This window comes from Patagioenas fasciata, chromosome 3, assembly GCF_037038585.1.
Source record: "Patagioenas fasciata isolate bPatFas1 chromosome 3, bPatFas1.hap1, whole genome shotgun sequence".
Lineage (NCBI taxonomy): Eukaryota > Metazoa > Chordata > Aves > Columbiformes > Columbidae > Patagioenas > Patagioenas fasciata.
The window spans coordinates 73,584,263-73,608,733 of NC_092522.1; the positions used below are offsets into that span (position 1 = coordinate 73,584,263).

A 24,471-nucleotide genomic window follows, 5' to 3' on the forward strand; every position below is an offset into this window, starting at 1 on the left:
CTTGAAAGGAAAAGAAGCTCGCACCTAAAATTATACTGTGCTGCCTGCTTTCACAGCAAGAGGACATTTTTGGACTTTAAGATATACCTTTTTCTTTGTACTTCATCTAATAACAGTTTGGTTCTTAAGCTGCTGTAAAGGGCACTTCTTATTTGGCAATCTGGACATCAGAGATGAGGACATGGCATTATTCCTTCATTTTGCCTGAAGGTTTTAACTTTCAGTTTAATAGTGCTTACAAAGTAAAGGGGGAGGGGAGAAAATATGTATACTTTAATCAGGTTTGGTTTAGATCACACAGAATAACACATTAAAGAAAAAAGGCAATTACTTAAAAATAGTTGTATTTATATTCCACAATTTGCTCAAATACTGTTTGTTGGGTTTTTTGGATTTTTTTTTTTATAAACTTTCTACAGGATGTTTCAAAACAAGTTCTTCACATTGCTTGTCATCTATGTACTTATGGAATTTGAGGGAAATAGTTCTGGTTATTTTTACAGTTTAACACATGTACAGTACCAAAATGATGGTGGTTGGTCACATGCAGTCCATATGAGATTCTAACATAACATTTAATGAATTCTCTGACGTTGACCACCCCTTCGATGCTGAAGGTAACGCATCTGTAGAAAGCAGTGACTGTAGATTTGGGTTACTGCTCTCTGCATCTTCCAGTTTTTCAGTGTTGTCCTCCCAATTAATATGGAATCTTGTGACTCTGGGATTAGATGCCAAAATATTCCTTTGAAGCTGGAAGAGAAGAAAATATATGGATTATGTAACATGTACATCTCAAACTGGAGTTCATGTACATATACATTTTTCCCTTTTATTCCCCATAGCCTTGTATATGTAAAACAATTTCTTTAAAAGGTAATTGATATAAATGTGTACCTATAGCTACTATCTATGGATCAGAAACATGCTTAAAACACACCACACGTTCATTTAGTTTAATATAGTCCTCAGCAAAATTAATGCTTTCTTGAGAGGATATTTTAAACTGTTCCATGAGTCCAAGGCTGTATGAGAATTCTGCAAGTGAAGTGCAAGTGTTATTTTACCCAGCTTTTAGTAAATCAAATTACTACCCTGACAAAGACTCTGCAAACCACAGTACTTCATAAGATTTTGCATCAACTTATGGTGATTGCAGTAGCTGTATTAAGTCCATCAACTGTCTTCATTGACAAGTACAACCTTCCCTTAAATTAAACTACCATGCTTTAGATGGATTTTACTAACTGAATTTTAATTTGTCTACTAAAGTTTTAAAGTAAAAACATTATTTAAAGATATTAATATTGTGGCAGTGCATATGCCTAGACATTAGTCATACGTTTTACACTCAGGACTAGCCTTCATTTTCCTTTGAAAACACATTGCATTTATGTATGCAGCAAAATAGAAAATGCTCACTTTCTGTTAATCTTTCACCATTTTTGATATAATATACAGTTAACCCTAGAGGAGAGCAGCTTACCACCACTGGCCACTCACTATCAAAGTTAAGACTGATCACAGGAAAAGTTTACTTTGGTAGTAATGCTGATTTTGTTCTCCAAGGAAGTGCACTCTAATTAAATATTTACCAACCCCTTATGCAAACTAACAAGAACATTTATTTTTTTGAACCTAGCAGGGTCTGTTACCCATCAATTACAGCTAAATATGCTTAATAACCTTCTATTCTACTTGTATGTTTAAATTCTGTTCCAAAGTCACATTAAGGATTTTTTATATAAATACATGATAGCTTTTGCTGTTATTTTTTCATAGAGGCAGAGCTAGCATTTTATGTAAACAAATCAGACAATTAACACAAGTAGTTCTACGCATTTCTAAATTCAAGTGCTTAAAGGCAGTCAGCATTCTAATATTCACACCTAAAATAAGTATATGATTAAAATAAAAGGAACACATTATCAGTTTTAGAATCCTCAAAATTAACAGCAATTTCAATTTTTGAGAACATACTGAGCATCCCTGAAAATTAAGTTAGGCGTAAAAAAATCATTATCGACTTCTAAAAACCAGTTTACATACCATATCATTCTAGTTACATTTGAAGATCAGTTTCAGGTACTATGGGGATTATCTCTGTACTAGTCATTACAGTACATGTACTATCCCATTCAATTCTTCAGATACCTAGTCATAAGTCATGCAAACTTGAGAAATAACAAAACTTTCACCATCACACAACTTTGGAACATAAACATGTACACATGTACATCAGCTTTCATAAAGAAAAAACAACTCTACAGAATTTTCCATGAAAACAAGCCTGGATGCTGTGTAGAACCTTGTTGGTTTGTACACAGTCTGCCTGGGTAGAGTACATCACAGATTCTGACTAATTTTTTGATGTTTGATCCTTCTCTTCAAGGTATTAGGTTTCAAATAATTCAATTTCACATAATTTTTAATTCCAGTCCTGATTTAATTTTTACTGTGAAGGATATACATCTTTTTTTAAACTTAATCTGTATATTTTCTTGGTCAAGTTGTCTACTGATCAGGTAATCTGACCTGCTCTTACCAGGTTACCCATCTTCTCCTGTTTTATATGTAACTTTTTCTTCAGTTTGTTGCTATTTTGTAGAAACTGCAGCTCTAACACTAAAACAGCTGGATAACAACTGCGTTAAATTAAAACTTAGTTCCAGGCTGACTGTCCTAGAAAAATCATTATTTTGTGTTTCTGAAGAACAGAATCACTTTATCAACAGTGGTGCTGGTAGAGAGAACCCAACAGTTTACTGCACACAGTCAGTGTAAAATAATAGAAGTCCAAGCTAAGGCTTCAAGCTGGTGGAAACTGTTGCAGGTTTCTCAAGGTTCTCCAATTTTATGGCAACTACACAGCACCTGTAGTTTGTCCCCTCAAGTATTTTCCATTATTTGATGCTTCATTCCATGCACTTCATGGAATGACTTGGGCTTTGGTTTTGTTACTTAAAAACCTCCTTCTGTAAGCATACCTTTGATATATGACTAGAACAAAATGTGCCTTACCTTAGAAAAATCTGGTTTTACTGGTGGATTCTCTCTCAGTTCTGTTTCAGTATATTCATTGTTTACATAGTAGCCGACTCTAATAAATTCTTGACCTCGATAGGTGCATGTAATTAGCACAACTGTTACACCTACTGCATCTGCATCTGGAATAAGCCCAGGGTTAGGTGCATCAGCCTAAATGGGAAAGATACACAGATTAAAATAAAATTGATACCACATGCCTATCTAGCAGGTGAATCTTACATAGTATGTCTTAGCAGCTGAGTAGTGACTGTATTTAAAATTGTTCTTCAGGTAAACCAGAAAGAATACCTGCTTTCACCACAACATAACCCTGAATGTAGGACACTATCCCCTAAAGACAGAATTACTTAGAATACAGTAATACTGTCTGCTGACATTTCTCATGAGTGATTACACAGCTTTGATCCAAACCTGCTTTTAAATATATGAACAGCAAACTGTTGTCTGAGCAAGTGTACAACCATCCCTCCAGTTCTACAGCGCCACTGTTCTCCAGCTCGTCTTGGTAATCTAGTAGAGCAAGAGATTTTTTTTTTTTTTGGTACTTCTGGGGTTGAATAGTTCTGTATGTGTCTTTTTAAGAAGACTAAAACCTTAAACATACAGACTGCAATTTATACTTCAGCAACAGCGACATGCTACAGTGAGGTTTGAGCTGTCCCACAGATTTCTAGGAAAGGAATAAACTACTCTCACCTCCTTCCACATACCTATCTTGGTTAAAACATATGCAGTTAAATGCATCATCACTCTAAGATACCTCACATATTTTCAGCCAGGATGCAACCCCAATTAATAGGCAACTCTCAATCTTCCTCAACCTCCTTACCTTACTGTGGCTCTGCATTTATTAATTAATAAAATCTGCCTCTTTAAATGTGGCTTACATCAGTCCATTAAAATGCTTCCTAACTACACATTTATGGATAAAACGTGATGCCTCATTCTGCTGTAAGATTTAAAGTAACAGCAATCTAAGCATAAATGAAACAGCTTCGTATTTACAATTCTACATGAAGATCTGAAGCCAACAATGAACACCTGTGTTGCAACTACAGGTTGGTAGTATTAACAATGTATGTCAGAATGGCTCAGCTGAAATGAGTCTTGCCTTATGACAGGGGATGAATGGCATTAATTCCTACTGGCCCTCTCATCCCTACTTTTCTATAGTATTTATATGCTGCAGCACTGTGATATTTCAGAGCTAGTGGTCACGCATCATTGGCTTCTGCTCTTGGCTACTTCAATTCTAATCCTTCAAACCAGTCTAGCTTTTTATAAGATGCTGTAGGCACTTTGCAGAAGAATTAGATGAGTCAGACCTCTAAGGTACAAATACACCAGCAGGAGGAAAAGCAATGAGGGAATCAGGTAGAAAACAACTTCCTCCAGCCCTGAAGGGAGCAGAAAATGACCAAATAGCTTTGCATCTTGCATAGGGGAATGGAAAAGATGACCAAGGCATAAGACAAGTGTAGAAGCTTGAAGAAATCACAAGAACTTTCAACACAGATGAAATCACTACTTTTATTCAATAATCTTATTCTAACAGTGCCCAAGACCATTTGATTACTTAAAATTCCACAGTGGGCAGTTATAAAATAATATATGGCAAAAGGACAATTCCATTTAACCACCCCATGAAACTCAACTTACAACCTAATGTGGGATTTTAGTTCTTCCAGGCTCCCATTGTCATTTTGCGGCCTGTAATACTCTACAATACAGTTGTAAACCCAAGGAAATACTCCGTTTTAATCCTACTTAACCCTCAAGCATTGATTTGCAGACTGGAAAAAAACCACTGAACACTGCTTAAAACAAAACAAAATACAACAACAAAAAAATCACAACAAAACAAACACCCTGTTTTCTCAAATTTTGAATTTTCCTGCCTTGGATGTCAAACCCCCTAATGGCCCAGGAAACACCTAATCATACACAGGTTGGGGGGGTGGAAAATAGAGCTTGGTATGACCAAGTGATAAGTGAGCAGTTGCAAGTAGGTATTTTGGTAGGCAGAAAGAGGCAGTAGGATTAACTTTTGCATTAAAAAAAAAAAAAAAAATCACTGTCTTAATAGGCCATTTTAATGCTAGAAATTATGTAAGAATTTTATGAAATCACTCAATGTATACATTGTCTTGAATTATCTTGCTTTTCCATATGATACATTTATTCATATAGCTATTACGGCAGAGAAGCTAAGTTAGTGTAAGGTCATATCCCCACCTAAAGACAGTAAATTATTTATGTGCTTATATTCTCAAAAATAAGTTTCTGTAGATGTATTACAAATCCCCAAGTGTATAGAGATAAGGAATCAGGTTTCACTACTGTATGTTGGTATTTAGAATCAAACAGGCCAAGCTGTGGGCTTTTAATAGTGAAATATTTTTAAATATTTAGAGTTTTGTTTGTTTTTTTAAAAAAGCTGATTGTGTAAGTCTGAAAAGCACAATAGGTTTCCATCTTTCTGTATGTAAGGCTGATTTCCAAACCTGATACAAAGCTGTTTTTTGACAAAGATAGTTTTATCATCCTTGGTATTTTATCTGTGCTGTACTCCATTTTAGTTGTTGTTTCAGCCATTTCCTATTTAGAAAAATCTACAGAATATTTTTAGGTGAAAATTTTATATATCTCTGTAAAGGTCCTTTCCCTGTGCTGTCCCTAGTGAACACAGTTTGTTTTCTTTACATTATACACCTCCTGCAGTTCTGTGCTTTGCCCCATCATGGCCTTCCCTTGCTTGTTCTCTCCATCTCCCAGGCTGCCTCAGTTTGGTGGATAACGGCCTCAGTCATCAGCAAAGGCTTATTGCAGCACTTTGGGTTTTGGTGGTCTCCTGTGTACACGTTAGCAGAGTTCTACCCTCACCTGAAATCCAGTGCTTTAGAAGTCTAAAATACTTAGACCAACAGTACTTCCGTAAGAAATAAAAGGGATATTTTATTATAATACAGAAGGGTTACTGACTCTCTTACAGGACCTATTCCAATCTAAGCAAAATATCTACTTATCTACTCCTAATTTAGCTGTAGTGTCACTTATAACTTGGATACAATGCATAAGTCCATTGCGCAGATGCTGAAAGACCAGTAAATTTATTTTTCAATGCCCTCCTAATCATACAGCCAAACCACACTTTTTTTAGGCACCTGCCTCCTGCTCCTTCCTATCACCATCAACAATGAAATCTTTGTAACCTAATTTAGAACAGTGCATCTTTTAAATTAAAATATGTAGATGACAGCTGATTTCTCTGGATAGAGTGCTACAAGGTAGCCCCTCTTAGGGCTGACCAATTAATGCCATAACCTATAATAGCTTGATAATAGAAGAACAGTTAATAAATGATGCATTTGTTATGCATCTGCTTTATATGTAGTGTGGAAAAAAACAGGCCCAGCTCCAAGAACAAACAGAAATGTTTCAGGACTGATTTGCACATACGTAGCTGATACACATAACATCCAGCCTAATCCTATTTCTTTAGCCTGTCCTGTAAGAAAATAGCTTCCTGGAACTTAGAGGATTAATCAAGATGCCTCACAAATGTCGACGTTATTTAAAAACAGTTACAGTAACTGTGAAAATTAATAAAAAAAAAGTGCTAAGGATACTTTCTGTTAATACTTATACTCCAGGATGCATTTGCCATTAAATAGTTATGTATAGTATTTGGGAAAGTAGCATGGTTCTTATACAATAAGTCGTACTCAATTTCAATCTGTTTTTTCTGCTGATAGATTTTGCTCTCAGTTTACAAGATAAATGTTAGTATTTGATAAACAGAAGAAAAAGTGAGCTAAATCATAGTTTTGATTTAAAAAACAACCAACCAAACACACCCATTTCACAAAGACAACAAGCCAAAAGAGCTTCCATAAGAATTTAGGCAAGTCTGCTTTAGTTTTTTTTTCCCCTCTCACCAACTTAAAATGAAACCAGAACAGGCTAGTAAGCCATCTTAGTGCTGGCTCGTTCCCCATCTTCCTTCCCTTCATTATGCCTTCTTAGTAACTTCTGGCTTTAACAGCAGTATTTTATAGGACTGCCACATACTACAGAGTTTGTTGGACAATCTTGATCTACACATATCCCAAATGCCTACCATCTACCACTGGAATTCTGTCTTATTTTACAAATTGCTGTATTTTGTTGCAATGTAGCATGCTTAGCCAAACATCATGGTTGACTATTTACTCTGCCAAATAGAAATTAACTCTTAGTTGCTCTGGCTGAGTTTTACAACAAATTTGTTGGCCCAATCTTCTGAAGATGTTGTCTACATTAACCTAGTGCTCCCAATTGTTTGAAACTGCCACCAACTGCAGCAGAGTTAAGTCTGGTGTAAACCAGGTCACTGGCACTCTTAAATACTCAGTGATCTCTCCCTAATTATTGATACCACAGGTGACAACATTACCATGGAAATATCAGGGGCAAGAAATATCAGTTCATGAACAGATGTAAGGGAAGGTGTCTCATACCTGAAGAGCTAACTGAAATATTTTCCTAGTTTACCATTATTTTTTCAAGTGCCTCTTAGTTCAATACAGTAATCTTAAAAGGGTTTTGTTAATTGTTTAAAGAAATAGTTAAATCAGACTTACCTGAAATACGAACATGTGTCTGCCCGCAGGAACAGGTCCTACTAAAACAGAGTCTAACACCTGATCATACTCTTCACTTTCAGCTGAACCCACATAAATTATTTTCCATTCCAAATCTACAGCAAAACAAAACAAAAAAATATAATTACAGTTAAGGGCCTTATACTCTTGCCTATCCAGAGTTGTGTAGCCTGAAATTGCTTATTTGACAATGGGCCTAAAGGAATAAGGACCTGTCTTCACTGGGAAAGTTTATCCTCACAAACCAGACCATCCCACCATCTCTCTCTAGTCAGTACCACAGGAATCCCTCTGTTTTCATATCCATATTAGTTTTCAAATTTTATACAGAGGACAGGGCCCATTTACTTATTGGGGAGCTGTGTTCAGCATCTTCTGAAACTGTGCTGGAATGGCCACAGCACAGGGATGATGCCTGTAGACGCCTATAACGCACTGCATGCCTTGAATACTGAGTCATGTCTGAAAAAGAAATTCCCACCTTCCACAGGTACACCTCACACCTTAAATTATACAGGTCATGGAAGGTAGTTAATGGAATTAGAAAACCCATTGTGTAAGCACCAAGCACACTTTGTGCCCCTGTTCCTTCACATGTAACTTGTGTAACCTGAGATGTAAAATTGCAATAGTACAATTAGATCATAGTCTTACTGAAGATACTGGTACCTGGATTTTAACCACACCCCAAAATGGAATTACAGGAAAAAAAAAAGTAAACACAGCATTTTGCTTCTTCAAGTAGTGCACCAAAAATCAAACATTTCTTACAACTAATCTTCTAACTCACTCTCTCCAGCACAGGTGGTTTGAAAGTTAAAACTGCAAATTAACACACATTAGCTCTTCCTGGGCCAGCTTTTCATTTTCACTTTTTAATTCAAAAACACATGCATAGATACATATATAGAATTAATCTTAAGAGGCACGGGTTTTTTAAATGAGAGAAAAATCACCATTACAGAAAACTATGACCAAGTCTTTTTTTAAAACAAACTGCTGCCTAAAAACTGTACCTTAAAAACTCATGGTATGTTTTGTATTTTTTTTCTTCAAGAACAATGCCCTGATTGTCTATGCAAAAGCACACACCTGTACCCTATTACATTTACTTTATTACTATGCTCTGGAAAATCTAAAGATTATAGTTGCTTGATGCAGGAATGGAATTTAAACATAGAAAAATTTAGCACTTAAACAGAACTTGGCTGCTTTAGGATTGCAGCTCTCCTCATTAATGAATTCTGCTTGCTTATCACATTTAACATCAATGTCAGCTTTGTGGGTTTAAGTAACATAATTAACAAGGCTTGGGAAGGGATTTTACTCTTCTGTGCAGCACAGCACAGTTGGCCATGTGCTGTATCAGAGGTGTTTATTTACTTTGTAAGCATATAGTAGGACCTACTGTCAGTACTGCAGGCTGCTTATCCAGGACAATTAAGGACCTCTCTTGTCAGCATCTGAGTGTAAGTTACCACTTACAAAAAGCGAGGACTTTTTTTTTAAACTACCTATTACACTATCATGTGCCATTTTTCTAGGAGAACAGTGTGAAGTTCATTCTAAACCAGTTGTATTTAGTACTGAAAAACAGACTTTCAAAAAATAAGTTTTAAATTATACATGTAATAGGTTGATCCAAATGCTGTTTAGGTATCTTGATACAGAATAACAACTTTAAAAAAACAGAAGGCTGGACTTCATGAATTTAAGATCACTGGTAGACACGACTGGCTAAAGAAAAAACAGCATAGTAAACAGACATATTAGCATGTGAAAGCTAAGGCAAGGACAGATAATTTTTCATCAGGTATAGAAAGGCTATGTTTAATCTTACTTTTAAATATGAAAGATAGCAGTGCTCATCCTGAATTTATCCTGTAGTCTTAACTTGCATTTAGGTGGGGGAAGGGAACCAAGAATTTTGCATTAGAGCACCTACAATAGTTCTCATCCTGACTGTCCAGGATTAACTAACATAAATCCAGAGTGAGGAGCATACCACATACAGCTGTGCACATCTGAAGGGAGGGGTACACCACCTTGTGCCACAGCAGTTGACATCAAGGGCTCTGATGCTGCATCTCAGAGGAGGCCAGACCAAGTAGAGAGATCCAGTCAGCAGCCCGGAGATGGGCAGCTATGCTGCAGGCAGCTCCGCCTCAGGTGTGGATCGCTTGTAGAAGGGCAGGATATAGGGCAGAGGCATAGAGGAAACCCCAGGCTCAACCCTGGCTTCCTCTGAAGTTCCCGCCAGCGCCACCGTCCCTCCCCAGGGCGGCGGAGCGACCCAGCCCCTCCGCGCCGGGCGCGCTGTCACCAGGCCGCCGGCACGCACAAGCGAAACTGCTAAGGAAGCAGGCGGGGAGAGCCAAGTTTAACCTCAACGACAGAGAAAGCCTGCCAGGCACTGTCACCCGCCAACTCCCGATTTCTTTTTGCCCGCCCATCAGGCCGCTGGGGCTCCCTGGCAAGCGGGCGGCGGGAAGACCCCGCCGGGCCAGGCAGCCCCAGCTGAGCGGCTTCCTCCTCTTCCCAGAGCGGTAGCCGTTTACTGGCACTGCCGGCGGCCGCTTGCCCTCTCGGCCCGCCGCTGCCTCGCTCGCCTTCAGCCGCGCCGTTCAAAACTCCCGCCCGCGGGGCGACGCGCGGCCTCTCGGGGCGACTCCCGCAGCGAGCGGCGGCACGGCCGGCCGGGGGCGGCGCTGCGGAGCGCGGCCGAGGCGCAGGCGGTTCGCGGCCCGCCCGGCTTCGGGGAAGGCGGGAGCCCGCCGGCGGTGCGGCGCGTCCCTCGGCGGGGGGCACGGCCGGCGCCCCAAACTCAGGCTGGGGGTCCCCGCGGGGCGGCTGCAGGGCGGCGCCGCCGGGGCCGCACCCCCCCCTCTGGCGACAGCCGGTAACTTTCGAGTGACTTCCAAAAATAGTGGCTGGCGGTCGGCCCCCTCCCCCACCGGCAAGGCTCCCGCAGCCAACGAACCGTACCGTACCGTATCGTACCGTGCCGTGCCGCCGGCCCCGCGCACCCACCGCGCCGCGGCAGCCAGCTGCCGGCACCCGGGGGCGAGCCCGCCCGCCCCTGCCTCCCGCAGCGATTTAGAAAAAAAATAATAAATAAAATTAAGTATTAAAATGCAGCAAGAGGCCAACCAAGCGCTCGCTCCGGAGCGCTTTCCGCGCTGCGAGTAACGCCCGGGCGCAGCGGCGCCTCTCCCCGCGGGGATGCGCGGCAGCCGAGCCCGGTTAACCCTCTCCCTCTCGCGCTCCCCCCCACGCACACACAAAGCTGGCAACATGGCTACCACCACTCAAACAAGTTCCTCGCAACTTGCAGCTCGCCTCGCCGATGGCGCGGCGGGGAGAGGCGGCCCCGGCTCGGCGGCCCGGGCAGGCGAACGCCGCCAACTTTCCCCGCCGGGGCTCGGCGAGAGGCGGTTTTTCCGCCGGCGGCTCGGGCGGCTGCGAGCACATCCCCTCGCCTCGGCACGGCGATGCGGTGAAGGAGAAACTGTTAGATTGTAGGAGCAGGCCTGTGCAAAGTTTAAGCCTCAAAACCCCTGGAACGAAGAGCCCGGGGTTACAAAATCCGTATCGGGGAAAAACGTACTCACCTTCCGACAGGTCCTCTATGCACTCAAATGTGATTTCGAACTGGAAAGGATTGTAGAAAGGAGAAGGATTATCCAACACCACTACATTGTTCACCTGAACCTTTGCCATATTTTGAAAAAAACCCAAACAATAGGAAGAGCGTGTTCACGCCGCACAATAAAGTCCAGTGTGTTGGTTTTTTTGCAACGCACAAACCCCCGTGCCAGTGTCTGAGCGAGGCTGCAGGGCCGCGACTTGCAGAAACTTTTTTTTCCCCCCTTTTATTTACACCAGGAACACTCCACACTGTTCGCCGCTTTCCTATTCCACTAAACTACAGCCCATTCTGCCCTGCTCGCCGCCAGCGCCCGCGCGGATTGGCCGCACGCCGGGCTAGGGCCCGCCTCCCCGCGCGCGGCCGCCCCGCGGCACCAAGATGGGCGCCGCCGCTCTTGCTCGGCCCGCACCGCCTCCCCACAGCGCCCCCGTCTGGCACGCGGGGGAAAATGGGCCGCCAACCGCCGGGCCGCGCCGGGAGGGGCGGAGCCGAGACCGGCGGGGCGGGGCCAGGGCGGGCGGGAGCTCACCCGAGGCCCCGCCCACGCCGGCTTCGTTCGTCCTCACCCGTGGGGCTGCGCCGTGTACCCTGCGGTTGTTTATTTTTTAGGTTATTTTAATTTATTATTTTTGTAATTATTATTCCTTTTTCTGTGCCCAGAGGTGGCCAGAACGACGCGGTGACCCGGTTTCGCTAGGGCTGGGTGCTGACGGCTCCTGGGTACCCCTCAGGCTGGGGGGCTGTTTGGGGGTATTTGGCTGTTAAGCTCCCCCAGGGGAGCCGCGCTGTCTTGATCAGCAGCGTGGCGCTCAGCTCTTGGCCAGGGGTGGCGTGCCAGGAGGTGATGTGATGGCACTGTGCTTGCTGGGGTGCCCCCTGGATAAAGGGGGCGGTGCTGGTGGGGTGCTCGGGGTGCGGACGGGCTGTCTGCACAAACCAGAGTCAGCTGTGAACCCACTTTGCTACGGCTGGAGTGGCTGTGCATGACTTTTACACAGCTGTGCTGTCAAGAAGCCATCCAATTGCTGTATTTATAAAGAAGGGCTTAGGTAACACAATAAGCTGTGAAACCGCGTATCCCTGTGCAGCAAGAAGATGAGAGAGAAGGTCATTTGCGCGGCAGCCAGAGGCCCATGAGGGCAGCCATGTTGTGTGGCACAGGAGCCAGTAGAGGAACCCATCTTGTTCTTGCCAGGCACAGGGGATGTCACAGTCTCATACACACCTGATCCATTGATTTCCACACTGTTTAATAACATTCTTCACATCTGACACAAGGTTAGAGGTTATTTTCCTTTTTTATAATTCAGCTATGTGATTCACTGCTCAAGTTGTTCAACGTGGAGTCTGGGAATCCAAAGAAAGATTTGACACAGTGGAGGAGATTCCTCACAACAAGCTGAAGTACTTGTTATGTCATGAGGAAGCATATATTTCCAATAAGTTTTTGCTGGGCATTTATGAACAAATAGCTAAAACGGCTCCTGTGGTGGGCTGCACAGCAATGAGGCCTCTGCAGCCTCTGCTCCCTGAAACAAGGGAACTTGGGGGGGAGGATTATTGGGCAGGTTTTGCCATAGCATTCCAGGAGACTTTAGGCTGGTCGCAGCTTGTCAACTACTGGAATATTTTGAGCTGAATACTGGAGTGAAAAGGAAGGGCTAAAGACAGAGAAGAAGATGGGAAATAGGGAGTAGAAGGCTTGAAAGGAGCTCCACATACTTGATAGTGAGTGGCTGTTTTCACAATTGTGTGTAGTTTTTGATCTGCCATGCTCCTGGTTTGTATCACGTAGATTTACTGGGAACCCCTTTCCTCCCACCCCCTCTCACACCCATTGCATCCTTTGAATTTTCATTTTTGCTTATTGCTTAGAGGAACCCAAAATCTCATAAAGAAATTTAATTGCCTTAGTTTAAGGTGAGAATTTGTCCCCACTTCCTGGGGCCAGGAGTTAAAAGACGCTTGAAATAATGTTTTATTTCTAAGCTTTGTTTTGCAGCTGCAAAGTATTTGTCTGTTTTAGTAGCTGATGTGGAGGAGGAGCTGAATGCATCGATAATTTTGCCATCTTTGCATTTGTCCTAATTTTCAATTTGATCTGGCAGATTTAGTCTTCTTACTCCAATCTCTCTTGTTCAACTAACAAAGTCCTAAAACAAGTCACTGTAGAACATGGGAAGATTAACAGCATCTGCTCTGCAGAGCCAGGCTAACCTGCCAAACGTTAGTGGGTTTTCCTACCAGTAGGTGTAAAGTGAGTTACATGGTAGAGGTATGTGGTGGATCTAACCTGCTGTTTTGCCTTCTGTCCGTGGCACAAGCCAGCGCACCGGGTCCCTTTCTTTCACTCAAGTGCACTCCTGAATTTTAAGGAAAAGACTGACTGAAGTAATTGATTCTTCAGGTTTGACAGTGACTGCTGTGAAAGACTTTGGGGAGTGGAACTTGGAAGCTGGAGCACTGGTGCTTGCAGATGGAGGCCTTTGTTGCATTGACGAGTTCAATAGTATCAAAGAACACGACAGAACCAGTATCCATGAAGCCATGGAGCAACAAACCATCAGTGTTGCAAAGGCAGGGTAGGTGACATGTTAACATATGTGATAAAACAACATAAGATGTTTGTCTTGTACCTACAAGCTGGAGGGAGATTTGTCATGCTGGTTAAATATATCTGTTTGTTGTACTACATAGAGCAACACTGCAGTGGTGTTCTTAAACTAGATGAGTCTGCATTTCAAAGGACAGTGCACTGGACCAGAGGCTGGAAGCAAGCAGTATAAATACATACCCTCTTCACTGCTGGGTTTTCAATCTGCCACTGTAGGCAAGGGCACTTTCCTAAGAAGACTTGATGTTCTTGTCCTTTGGTGGGAATGGTCATAATAATCATGTGAAATGAGGGACTTTGTGAACTTTTTATTTGAACCCAGAAAGCAGGACTTCTTATCTCCCAAATCCAGCAATACTGCATGGTAATGAAAGAAGACCAAGATATTTCCAGGCTGCTGAATTTTATATGTTGTGCATAGCATACGTATTAACTCCTGCTTACCTTTAGTTCGTCGCTTTCTTTGTCCAGTCCCAAATAATTTTCTGGCTGGTATTGCTGAAATCTCTGCTGCTCAAAAGGCACTACCCTTTCCACATTCCTCTTTGTCATCTTCTATTCAGTTCTTGCTCCAGTCACACCTTCTTAGCCCCTCTAGCTCATCATGTTCTTTCTTTATTCTGAGCATTCCACTGAAGCTCTCTTCAGCCTCCTCAGTTTTATGCCATTTTTTTCCTCCTTTAGATGCTTCACAGCTCAGGTCATCTGTCTGTTCAATCTGCCTCTTTGGGATTTAGCTGAACCTTTTGCTGTTACCTGTAAGACAGATCTAATGCATCCTCTTTTCCCTATGTCATTTCAAAAATTTTAGCCATACCATGCTGTATGTTGAAAACAACCATGAATTTGCCTGAATTTACCCATTTGTCATAAAAATAACTTCCAAAGTCATACTTTTTCTCCCAACTTAATTCTGTTGCATCCCCTGTAAATATGGTCAGCAGACAGCAGACAAGTAACACCACTCTCACCTGGGAGATCACAAGCCTTTGCCAGTAATGCAGTTGGGGACAAATATTTGGAACTACTGTTGTCCTACCTACTTAGTAAGATAGCGCCATATTTTTGCTGGGTTCCTTGTTGCAGTTGATTGGATTTTGTGGACCTCAAAACACAGTTTGCTAACTTACACATCTAGCTTCAGTTGCACACTTTTAAGGACTACATCTAATGAAGATTTTTTGAGTAGTATGTTAACACAGGTAGGTTAAGCACTTCAAGGTCTTATTTTGGTGCGTGGGAGATAAGGTTCTTTTCCAATTGGGTGTAAGCTAATAGAAGATCTGTGGTCCCTCCTCTCAGTTACAGGAGAATTTTGGACGTGAGGCAGCGGTTACTCAGGAGCTGACTAGAAATAGCTCAGTGACAAACCAAAGTTAGAATACTTCTCCTGCTGCCTTAACTGAAAGGATTACATTTGGACTACTAGGATAAAAATAATATCTCCCCACATCTAAAAACACATGCTAGGACAGCATGGTTAAGAGAGGAAAATGACTGTTTCCCTGGATAAGCAGTTGATATGGCTGCTTGGGTTCATATTCATAACATGCTTACATATAGGAATAAAACATGTTTTTATTACATTTTAATTTGCTTTCTTAACATGTGAATTCAGTGAAAATGCTACTTTCATCATTAAGAAAGTGTTCTATACTGTATAAATCAGCAAAGTAATATTTATTTCTGAGAAGTTACATTGGTTTTCACCATTACAGGACCTAGCTGTGTATAGAGATTATTCATGGCAATATTTCTTAGTTACTTTTGATATCCTGATCACTGTCTTTCTGTCTAGTTGATATTCTCTGACTGAGAAATGCTATATGTATAAGATACATTAATACAACAATCGCGTATATTGTTTAGTTCATTCAGTCTTTGAGGGTAAGATGTGCTTTTCAGAACATAAAAATGTGATAGTTTTTTTAACATTTTGGAATCATTTCCCCTGCCCAGTTTAATCCAACCATAATCTTCACTGTACTTTTCTCTAGCTTGGTGTGCAAGCTTAATACAAGGACAACTATTCTGGCAGCAACAAACCCAAAAGGCCATTATGACCCTAATGAGTCAATCTCTGTCAACATAGCTCTTGGCAGTCCCCTGTTGAGCAGATTTGACCTGGTCTTAGTATTGTTAGATACAAAGAATGAGGAATGGGACCGCATCATTTCATCCTTCATCTTGCAAAATAAAGGTAAGGGGAGTCCTTTTAAATTATAAGGTAGTCATTGTATTATTTTTTTTCTTTCTCCACTTTTCAGTTTAGTTGTTATTCTTGAGTCTTTCATATAATCAGCATTTGCATTTTCACAATGCTAGTTTCCTGCAGTATGGTTCTTTTTCAAGTAGGAATAAGATAGAGATCACTAATTAATTAGTAGGGGTGAGCTGAGAACATTATACTTCTACTCTACGATCATTTACAAGAGAGTTCCACCCAGACTGCTCAGTAAGTGGTTTCCAACCTGCGCCTTTACCTTGCTTGATGTGCAGATCCTACACACCATGCAGGTGTTTGCCTGCAAACAATGTTCAGAATACGGCAGGTAGCTTTTGGCTCCTACAAAGCAGGTAAAAGAGCCAGAGGAGGTATGTGCATTCCTGTGGCATTTTACATTTTAAGGAATACTAGAGCACTTAGCACTGACTGTACCATCTGGTGGGCAGTGAGTCTGACAGCAGCTCTGTTGGAATTACTGGAGGCTTCACTGTGGGTTTTGTTAGGGGGGAAATTGGATGGTGTGTAAGATTGCACGCTGGAATTTGACCAAGTCCTTGATGAGCTGTGTACAGACAACCCAGTATGCCCCAAAATACAGTGATGTGCCTTTTATATTCAGTTGCCTATTTAACAGGAATTCACAGCAGAAAGCTTGATGTCTGTTGTTATAAAATTACTGACTCAGCAGTTGTTACGCAGGTTTCCCAAGCAAATCAGAAAAGCTCTGGAGCATGGAAAAGATGAAAACCTACTTCTGCCTTATAAAAAGTATACAGCCAAAACTGTCTGATGAGAGCAACCTGATCCTTGTGCGCTACTATCAAATGCAGCGTCAGAGTGATTGCAGAAATGCCGCCCGAACTACAATTCGCTTATTAGAGAGTTTGGTACGCCTTGCAGAAGGTAAGGCCATAGCAATTTTGTTTCAAAGCTAACAATTAACCTTTATAAAATAATAGATCGGGAGTATAATTATAGCAAGTAAGCAGAGTAACAGCTTTTCCATTGAGGTAGGGATAGGGGATTCTTGTATTGTTTTATCTTTCAAAAGATTGGGTTGGAGTTTTCGAATGTGAGAAAGGGTGTTACAATTAGCCTATCAGAATCAGTTTTGATTTTGTCATTCTCACAACCATAATAGAAACAAAAACCACTGGAAAAAATCACATTAGAGAGAAAACTGTCAGAAGTTATGTGTCTTTATGAAAATCAGTTTTGGGATTTATTTTATGTCATTTGGGTTGCCATCCTATTCAGCCTGAGCAAAGGTGTCAAGTATTTTCTTCTGTTCTAAAATTAAAATAATATTGATAATAACACATTTTTGTTTCCTTAAATATCAATAATTAAGTCTGTACTTTGCAATAGGACTTCAACATTTGCAACTCTTGAGTTCAAATCGTATTTCATTTATAAGAACACAAACAGAGGAAATTGTAGGTCTCTGTCTTAACATGATTTTGTTTATAAAATGGCAGATCAAATATTTTCAGGGTGAATTTAAAAGAATGTACTGTATTTTTATGAAACAATCATAAATGGTCTTTGTGCTTTTATATGTCAGTTAGCAATGTAGTGCTTCCTGCATCAGATGTTTCTATTTTGTTCTCCATTTTGGGGGAAAAAATATCTAAATGAAAGACATGCCTAACTTTTAGGGATTCACATGTTATTTTCAGATTCAGTGATTCTTCGATTCTTATGCCTTCTCATGATCTGGCTTTTAGTAGCATGTTCTTTCTAAGTATTATACAGATGTTATTAATTAACAGCCTTTCTCTTGCTGAAAAAAAGGACTCTGTTTCCATAGCCCATTAGGAGGAGAGCTTCATATGGTAAATGATTTGCATTATATCCATTTACAAAAACCAGTTTTATTTTGCTGACTTAAGAAAACAAAGGAAGAAAAAATAAAGCTATTGTAGAGAAAAGCATTTAAAGTAGCACTAAATTTGTGACACAGACCAGTTAGAGGAAATAAAATCTTTTCTGACCTGTGATGAAAATTAGACTTATTTTTTTATTTTATGGTGATGACACATACCTACATAGATAGGGATGTTTCATACCACAGTCTTTGTTGTGATACCCAGCACTTTACACTTTTGATTTTAGCATTTTGAGTGTCTCTATTTGAACTGTCACTGTAACTGTAACTGTAATCCAGAAGCCACTTTACTAGTAAAACTAAGCTTTCCAATTCCTGTTGAAACTGACACTAAAATCAAAAGGATTATATTCATGTTTAAGTTATGTCCATGCACAAGTGTTTGAAGAGCTGAAGAAATGTGGAGAAGTGTGCTGTCCCTTCTAGTACAAAAAAAAATTGCTTTTTGACTTTGGTAACGCTTACTTTCAATGCCCATTTGTTTTTGATAGCTCACGCCCGGTTGATGTTTAGGGATACGGTGACCGTGGAGGATGCTGTAACTGTGGTATCGGTGATGGAATCTTCCATGCAGGTAAGGGTTCTTGCAGATGTTGCCATAGCTGCGGTACCACATTTAAGGGATTCAGTTTCTCGTGTAGACACATCAGCTGCCTTCATCTCTTTGGAGAGGGTTTCATGGACTCAAGAAAAGTGTGTCATCAGAGACTTTGACAAGTCACTTTTAGTCCATCTTGATCATTGAAATCCTTAAATGGAGATTATACTGAAAAATCTGGGTTGGTGGTAGAGGCTTGGTACCTTTTTTATAGACTACAGTCAAAGTGAAGTTTTGACATACTATTGACTTCTGGTAATGTATGTTTTAAAGTCCTCTTGAGCCAGAAATTGTGTCTATATCACTGTGTTTAGTAGCCTCTGATGAGTTTTTCTTCCATGATATCTTGTCACTCATTAACTAGGTACGACAGAACCAAATAATTTTTTTGGAGCAGGTTTTGAACAGTTGCTAAAACGTACTCTTTATTTTGCTGTTAGATCACTTTAAAATATGTTGATGGTGATACTAGAACTCAGAACTTTTAGAAGACTAATTTTACTCTACAGAATATTAAAAGTTCAAAACTTTAGTTGCTGTACACTGAAAACTGTGCATTCCAATTAATACGTGGATTTGTGTAATGTTTCTATATGAAAAGTCATTGAAAGAATGTGGAAAGCTAGATTTTGGTTAATTATAACATTATTAAGATGTTGAATGTAAAGAAACAGAATAAATAAAAAGAATGTGAATCTAGTAGAAGATTTTCTTAAAATGGAAATATGGAAAATAATCTAGATGCTATTACTTCAAATAGACTGTTTTTAAGGGAAATAACTCTTCATGCTTTGGAGTAGACAAAAAATTACCATAAGCAGATTATCTGGATTTTTATGCATGGGGGTTTTAAGCACATCTGAAATATTTGGATTTGTCTCTGTCAGAGATGGTGCACTTCACTGCACAGATGACTGGTCTGACTCAAAATGGCATTTCCTATGTTTCTGTATAGGTTGATATGAATATATACAAATTTAAGCAATTTTACATAGTGCCCATTAGCTCAATGGACCTTAGAGACCTTTGCAGGAGGAGATGTGCTCCTCTTGGAGAGAAGGCTCTTCAGGATAAATGCACAAAGTCACATATGGCAGGTAGGCACTTGTGATCTCCCTGGTTCTTCCAGAGAGGGTTGGGAGACTAATTGCAGTTTGTGCCATGGATAATCTACTGCACAGTGTTGCAAATGGAATTTGTCTCAAAAATACTACAGGCCCTGACCTTATTAAGTAGCAAAAGATTATTTCGCTGTCTGCTGCAACTCATCTTGCACTGTTTTGAAGAGCTCAGCTTTTCAATGACAGCACTGCGTCTAACACTGATAGATCCAGTTGAAACAGCAAAAGATGCCACATAAGTGTTCATTGAATGTAATTAAACTTGTAATTAACTAGATAGGAATTTGATGTGACACTGTTTTCACATCAATATGGTTTTGGACACAAAAATCTGAAATACTAAATTTTTTTTTTCATAACATCAAAAATGGAATGTATATATATAATAATAATAATAATGAAAGTGTATAGTCATCTGTGTATCTTTCTGCCTAACCAGAATGAATAAATGTAACAGAGTGGTTTTAACGGTGGGTCACTTTTTCATATTTATACAGTCCTGCCCTCAGGGGCTACAGTTTGGATAACAAACATCTATCTCATAAAACAGAGAAAAATTTGCCTGAGTTATGGCTGGAGAAGACTACCTGGGAGTAGTTGATATGCACATCATATTTGCTTCACTCTTCACTTTTTAGGAGCAAGTAGGCAAATGTGCTAATTTCTGTTAGGAATCTGCAAATTTGAGATCCACTATTTAAGACCAAATTTTACTTTCCTCCTGGAAAGCATAAATGAATCACTAAAACCGTTTCTTTTTGAAGGATCAGATTTATTTGTTTTATTGAAAAAAAAAAATAGAAGTCACATGCAAAAGTTTATTTTCAGAAATTGCGTCCTTCTGTAGAATAAAACCCCAAACTTTATGTATAGATACATCCCGTGTTTCCTGCCCAATTGTCAGTCTATAGAGTGAGGTTGTAAATGGGGAAATGCTGGTGTAATTCTTGAGGGACTGGCTACCACTTTTTGACTCAGCAAACTCTCTTCAGCACCATCTTTGCAACTTCTACAGGAAGTCATATTCTTGCCAGTATAAAATCAAAGTTCAGTTCTTGGATCTGCATTCAGATACATCTTGTGAGCCTTCTTGGGAAGGAGGACTGTCACATTATCATCACCACCCTAGTTCCTTCGGGTTTCTTTTTTGTGTCGTCCTAATTCACCGGTATTTTTTCTCTTTCCTACTTCATCTTTGTGAGCACGTTCTAACCCCCCTCACTTGATCTTTTCTCTGCCTCATTTCCTCTTTGTTAACATTGTCTCCCTCTTTCTCATGTTTTCCTTGTTATTTTATTCCCATTTCAATCCCTCTCCTTTTACTCCCTTTTTACCTTTTTTCTTCCTTTCCTCAGGCATGTTTACACCCTTCCTTTCTGCTAACTTTCCCTGTAATACTTCTTTTTTCTCTCTCTGTTCTAGATCCTCGGCCCTCAGTACCACAGTGTGTGGATTTGTCACATGGCCACCTTCCTCTCCTCAAAATAGTATTTCAGAGTCTCAGAGGGGCAGATATGACAGAGACGTAAGCACCAGCAGAGGAATGAAACTAACAGATGTCTGAAATTCCCACTTAAAATTTCAGACACACACACAAAAGAACATTGAAAAGAAACTCGTTGTGATAGCCAAGTAAAGCACTGAAAAGTCAGTGAGGACAAGATATAATTGTGCCCCTTGGGCATGTATCTCAAGATATAAAATCACGTATTCGTTTTCTTTTCATTGGATCCGTGAGTCACGGGTTGACAATACTCAAGCCGAAAGCAACTATCCTTTGTCAGTGTTTTGCTCAATGTTTTGTTTATTACCTGGTCCTTGTGAAGTGATGGGATGGTGCTACTCCTGTTCTGTGATCTGGAGCTGAATTATGTACCACCCAGAAGAAATTATCCACTGGAGCAAACGCCATGAGACATGGTCAGGGCCCCAGTTTCCAAGCAGTAGCACTTTGCGTGTCTGAACACACTTCTGTTGACTGCAGTTTCTTTCTGTGCACAAACTGTATCAGGCTCCCAGTTACAGATTTATTGCCTTTCAAAACCTTTACTTAATGGTAGGTTCTGATTGACAAAAATGGTAACTAAGGTCAGAGATAGAATCTAGCTCTCTTCGTTTGCTTTTAAGTGTCCTAACTAAGAGACTGGACTTCCCTTTCTACAGTCCCTGCCTCACTATCGACCTTACAGTCCTTGAGACAAATACAGCAGAGGGGTTCTACAACAACCTTTTGCATGGCTACAGACTAATACTTCTATGTGAAACAGGTCTATCATGTTCCTGAAGCAATATGGAAAAAAAAAACCCAAAAAACAAAAAACAACAAACAACTGAGTGACAACTTTCATGGGATGCATAAATAGTTTCCTGGACAGTTTTAATTTTAGCACTGTGTAGTTTTAGAGGGGAGGGCTTTATTTAGCCACCAGAATAATGGGTTTTTTTCCAATGCAAATTATTTACTTTTAATACAAAATTTTAACATTTCAGAATGGAAGAACCAAAATTACCACAAATGGAAGTGTGTGGTCCGTGCGATGCCATATGTAGCAATTGCTGGTTCTAGAGACTGTCGACTTTTGTTGTTGCTCTCATGGCACGCGATATGCACCTTTTCATTAGTTGTATTGCGCTTTATAGATTAGACAGGAGTGGTAAATGATAGCTAATCTGTGGCAAAGTAGAAGGTTTGTGGTGTGAGGGTGTTTTTCCCGACGAACAATTAACTACAGAGCTATTCTAGGTTATCTGTTGTGGAACAAATCACTTTGTGCAGATGCTCTGTTCCAAAAAAAACCTACTTCATTTCTCACAAGGCACAGCAAAATTGTCACTTGCTCTCTGGAATGATTCTGAAATAGTTATTTACTCTCAAAGAGTTATTCAGAAATATTTTTGCTGGTCAATTTACCCTATGTTGACAAGCCTTAATGCCCAGGTCTTTCTATTTAAATAATTGGCCAAAGCTAATTAAAACTTTTAACAGTCAGAACTTCTTCAGTTATAAAAGTGTCTTATAGGGGCAGAACTTTTACAAGGTATTTTGGAGAACTTCTTTAATCCTGCTCTCCATTTTTAGTCATGATGTTCTTAAGCCTTAGGTAGAGTTTCAGTTTTTTGTATAAATAAAAATAAAGCAGTATGAGTAAACTGCAGACTTGATCATATGATTGCTTTATGTATATGGGCAACTTTGCCAGTGTGAGCAGACCTAATGGGATTATTTCTGTGAATGCAGTTACTTGGTAAATATTTGCTACCTTAAGCTTTAAAATATCTAAGGGAGAATTTTGTATAGAATGGTCTCTGCTGTTTAAATTTGGTGCTGAATAATAAAGATAGCTTCTATTTTTTTTTAATCTCTTTGGTGACATAGGGGGGTGCACTTCTCGGAGGCATCAATGCCTTGCACACCTCATTTCCAGAAGATCCAATGGCGCAGTACCGAACACAGTGTGAACTCATATTGGAGCAACTGGAGCTGCAAGATCTTCTCCACAAAGAACTACAAAGACTTGACAGGTTATAATACACAGAGTAACAAAATAATTCAATAGTGAAAAACAATTGTTTGACAATAATATCTAGAGAAGGTCTAAAAATAGGATCTGACATTGGGAAGGGACTTGTTCTTTAGAGGACATGGATAAGCAGGGAGATGGTTTTAAAGTAGCACTGTGAGATCATTACAAGATTATTTGTCTCTCTGGGTTAAAGAATTTACAAAGAATTCACAAAGAATTCAAGAACTTTTAAATCAGTTCCTAACTCATATATCAACTCTATGCTCACGTAAGTTTCAGCGGAGTTACTTAGGGTCAAAATGACAGATTCTGTAGCTGAGCAAATAATTGTATACAACCTTTTGTTATTTGCTCGGTAAAATACAGCAGATCTGCTTCATATTTTTTAAGCTACTTTGTGTTGGGCCTGTCAGGATCCCTCCCCTTCTGTTGATGAAAATATAAGCCTGAATCGAAGTTCTGTTCTTATGGGTGATTTTTCTCTTTTACATGCTGGAATTTTCACTGTTTCATCTCTAGCTTTCAGCTCACTGCAATAATCTTTGGAAACTTTATTAGCTGTTATTAATAGAAAACTTTTAACATACTGAGGCTTAGAGGAGAACACTAGGATTGAAAGGAAATAAAATAGAAAAAAAAAAAACATTTGTTTCCTGAAATGAGATTAGGCTCTAAAGAAACTTGTACTTTCTTATTGCTAAAGGAAGATAACAGGTCAGTGTTATCGAAGCTAATGGAATAAGAATAGCTGGGAAAATACTCTTTTTCCTTTAAATATTTTTCAGACTTATATAGTAACTTATAGTAAGGACACCTTAAGTAACCACTGAGGCAATAAAAGCAGGTGAAAGTGGGATATCATCTCCAACAGACAGACAAAGCTATTTTTAAAACAGAGGTATTCATAAGGGATCGTCAAAATGTAGGATAGGATGGGAGGTCAGATACAAAGACAGGATCAGGTCTGTGTTTGACCTTCCTGGCAGGGGCTTGTGTTATCTGCTCCAAAAGCCTCCTAATGAAGAGGATTTTCCATTGCCATTGGGAAGTCTGTTCCATTATTTCTCCATCCTAATGCTCATAAAGGTTTTCCCAATATCCCACTGAATCCCCTATGCTGCAAATTAAGCTCATTTCTCCTTCCCCATCTCTTAAGCAG

The 24,471-nt window shown here is 40.1% G+C and overlaps 2 protein-coding genes across 2 annotated transcripts in view; one reads left to right on the forward strand and one right to left on the reverse strand.

The window, feature by feature from the left end:
• The window catches only part of MCM9 (minichromosome maintenance 9 homologous recombination repair factor), a 47,496-nt gene that overhangs the window by 19,135 nt on the left and 3,890 nt on the right, over positions 1 to 24,471 (forward strand). The window contains exons 8-12 of the mRNA XM_065835316.2: positions 13,748 to 13,922; positions 15,952 to 16,154; positions 16,881 to 17,084; positions 18,561 to 18,643; positions 23,165 to 23,310. Coding sequence (XP_065691388.2) covers positions 13,748 to 13,922; positions 15,952 to 16,154; positions 16,881 to 17,084; positions 18,561 to 18,643; positions 23,165 to 23,310 — 811 coding nt within the window. The remainder of the gene's footprint in view (positions 1 to 13,747; positions 13,923 to 15,951; positions 16,155 to 16,880; positions 17,085 to 18,560; positions 18,644 to 23,164; positions 23,311 to 24,471) is intronic.
• ASF1A (anti-silencing function 1A histone chaperone) lies at positions 328 to 11,655 on the reverse strand. Its single transcript, XM_065834649.2, has 4 exons — positions 11,303 to 11,655; positions 7,671 to 7,786; positions 3,022 to 3,198; positions 328 to 753 (listed from the first exon to the last, which is right to left on the reverse strand). The coding sequence occupies exons 1-4, from the start codon at positions 11,409 to 11,411 to the stop codon at positions 541 to 543; spliced, it is 615 nt and encodes a 204-aa protein (XP_065690721.1). The 5' UTR covers positions 11,412 to 11,655; the 3' UTR covers positions 328 to 540.